Source organism: Charadrius vociferus, unplaced genomic scaffold (assembly GCF_000708025.1).
Source record: "Charadrius vociferus isolate BGI_N301 unplaced genomic scaffold, ASM70802v2 scaffold60, whole genome shotgun sequence".
NCBI lineage: Eukaryota > Metazoa > Chordata > Aves > Charadriiformes > Charadriidae > Charadrius > Charadrius vociferus.
The window spans coordinates 35,682-36,303 of NW_009646524.1; the positions used below are offsets into that span (position 1 = coordinate 35,682).

Here is a 622-nt window from a genome sequence, read left to right on the forward strand (position 1 = left end):
CGCCTCCCCGCTCCCGTCCGGAGCGCGGCCGCCGTTGGCCTGGCCGCGGGAGGGGGAGAGAGAGGCCGCGGCCATGGATGAGGAACCCGAGCGGACCAAGCGGTGGGAAGGGGGCTACGAGAGAACATGGTAGGCTTTCCTTTTCCCTCATCGCCTTCTTATTGGTGAAAGAGGAGGGGGAGGGGAAAAAAAAAAAAAAAAAGAGAGAAAGTCTCCCTCATGCTCAATAGTAGTCTGTTTTTCGTAGGGAAATTCTTAAAGAAGATGAATCAGGATCGCTGAAAGCCACCATCGAGGACATTCTCTTCAAGGCAAAGAGGAAAAGGTACCGAGTGTTGCCACGACCGTGCAGATAACGCTGGTTTGGTCAATTATAGGGACGGTTAGTGGTGCACAGTCTACTTGGGAGGAGTGGCTGACACACCAGAAGGCTGTGTTGCCATACAGCATGACGTGGACAGGCTGGAGAGTTGGGCAGAGAGAAACTTCATGAAATTCAACGAGGGCGAGTGTAGGGTACTGCATCTGGGGAGGAATAACCCCATGCATCAGTACAGGTTGGGGGCTGACCTGCTGGAGAGCAGCTGTGTGGAAAGGGACCTGGGAGTCCTGGTGGACAACA

The 622-nt window shown here is 54.5% G+C and overlaps 1 protein-coding gene across 1 annotated transcript in view; it reads left to right on the forward strand.

The window, feature by feature from the left end:
* Nucleotides 1–73: 73 nt before the first annotated feature.
* Nucleotides 74–622, forward strand: part of GTF2H2 (general transcription factor IIH, polypeptide 2, 44kDa) — an 11,753-nt gene continuing 11,204 nt past the window's right edge. Inside the window, exons 1-2 of the mRNA XM_009885224.1 lie at nt 74–129; nt 248–325. Of these exons, the coding sequence (XP_009883526.1) occupies nt 74–129; nt 248–325 (134 nt within the window). The remainder of the gene's footprint in view (nt 130–247; nt 326–622) is intronic.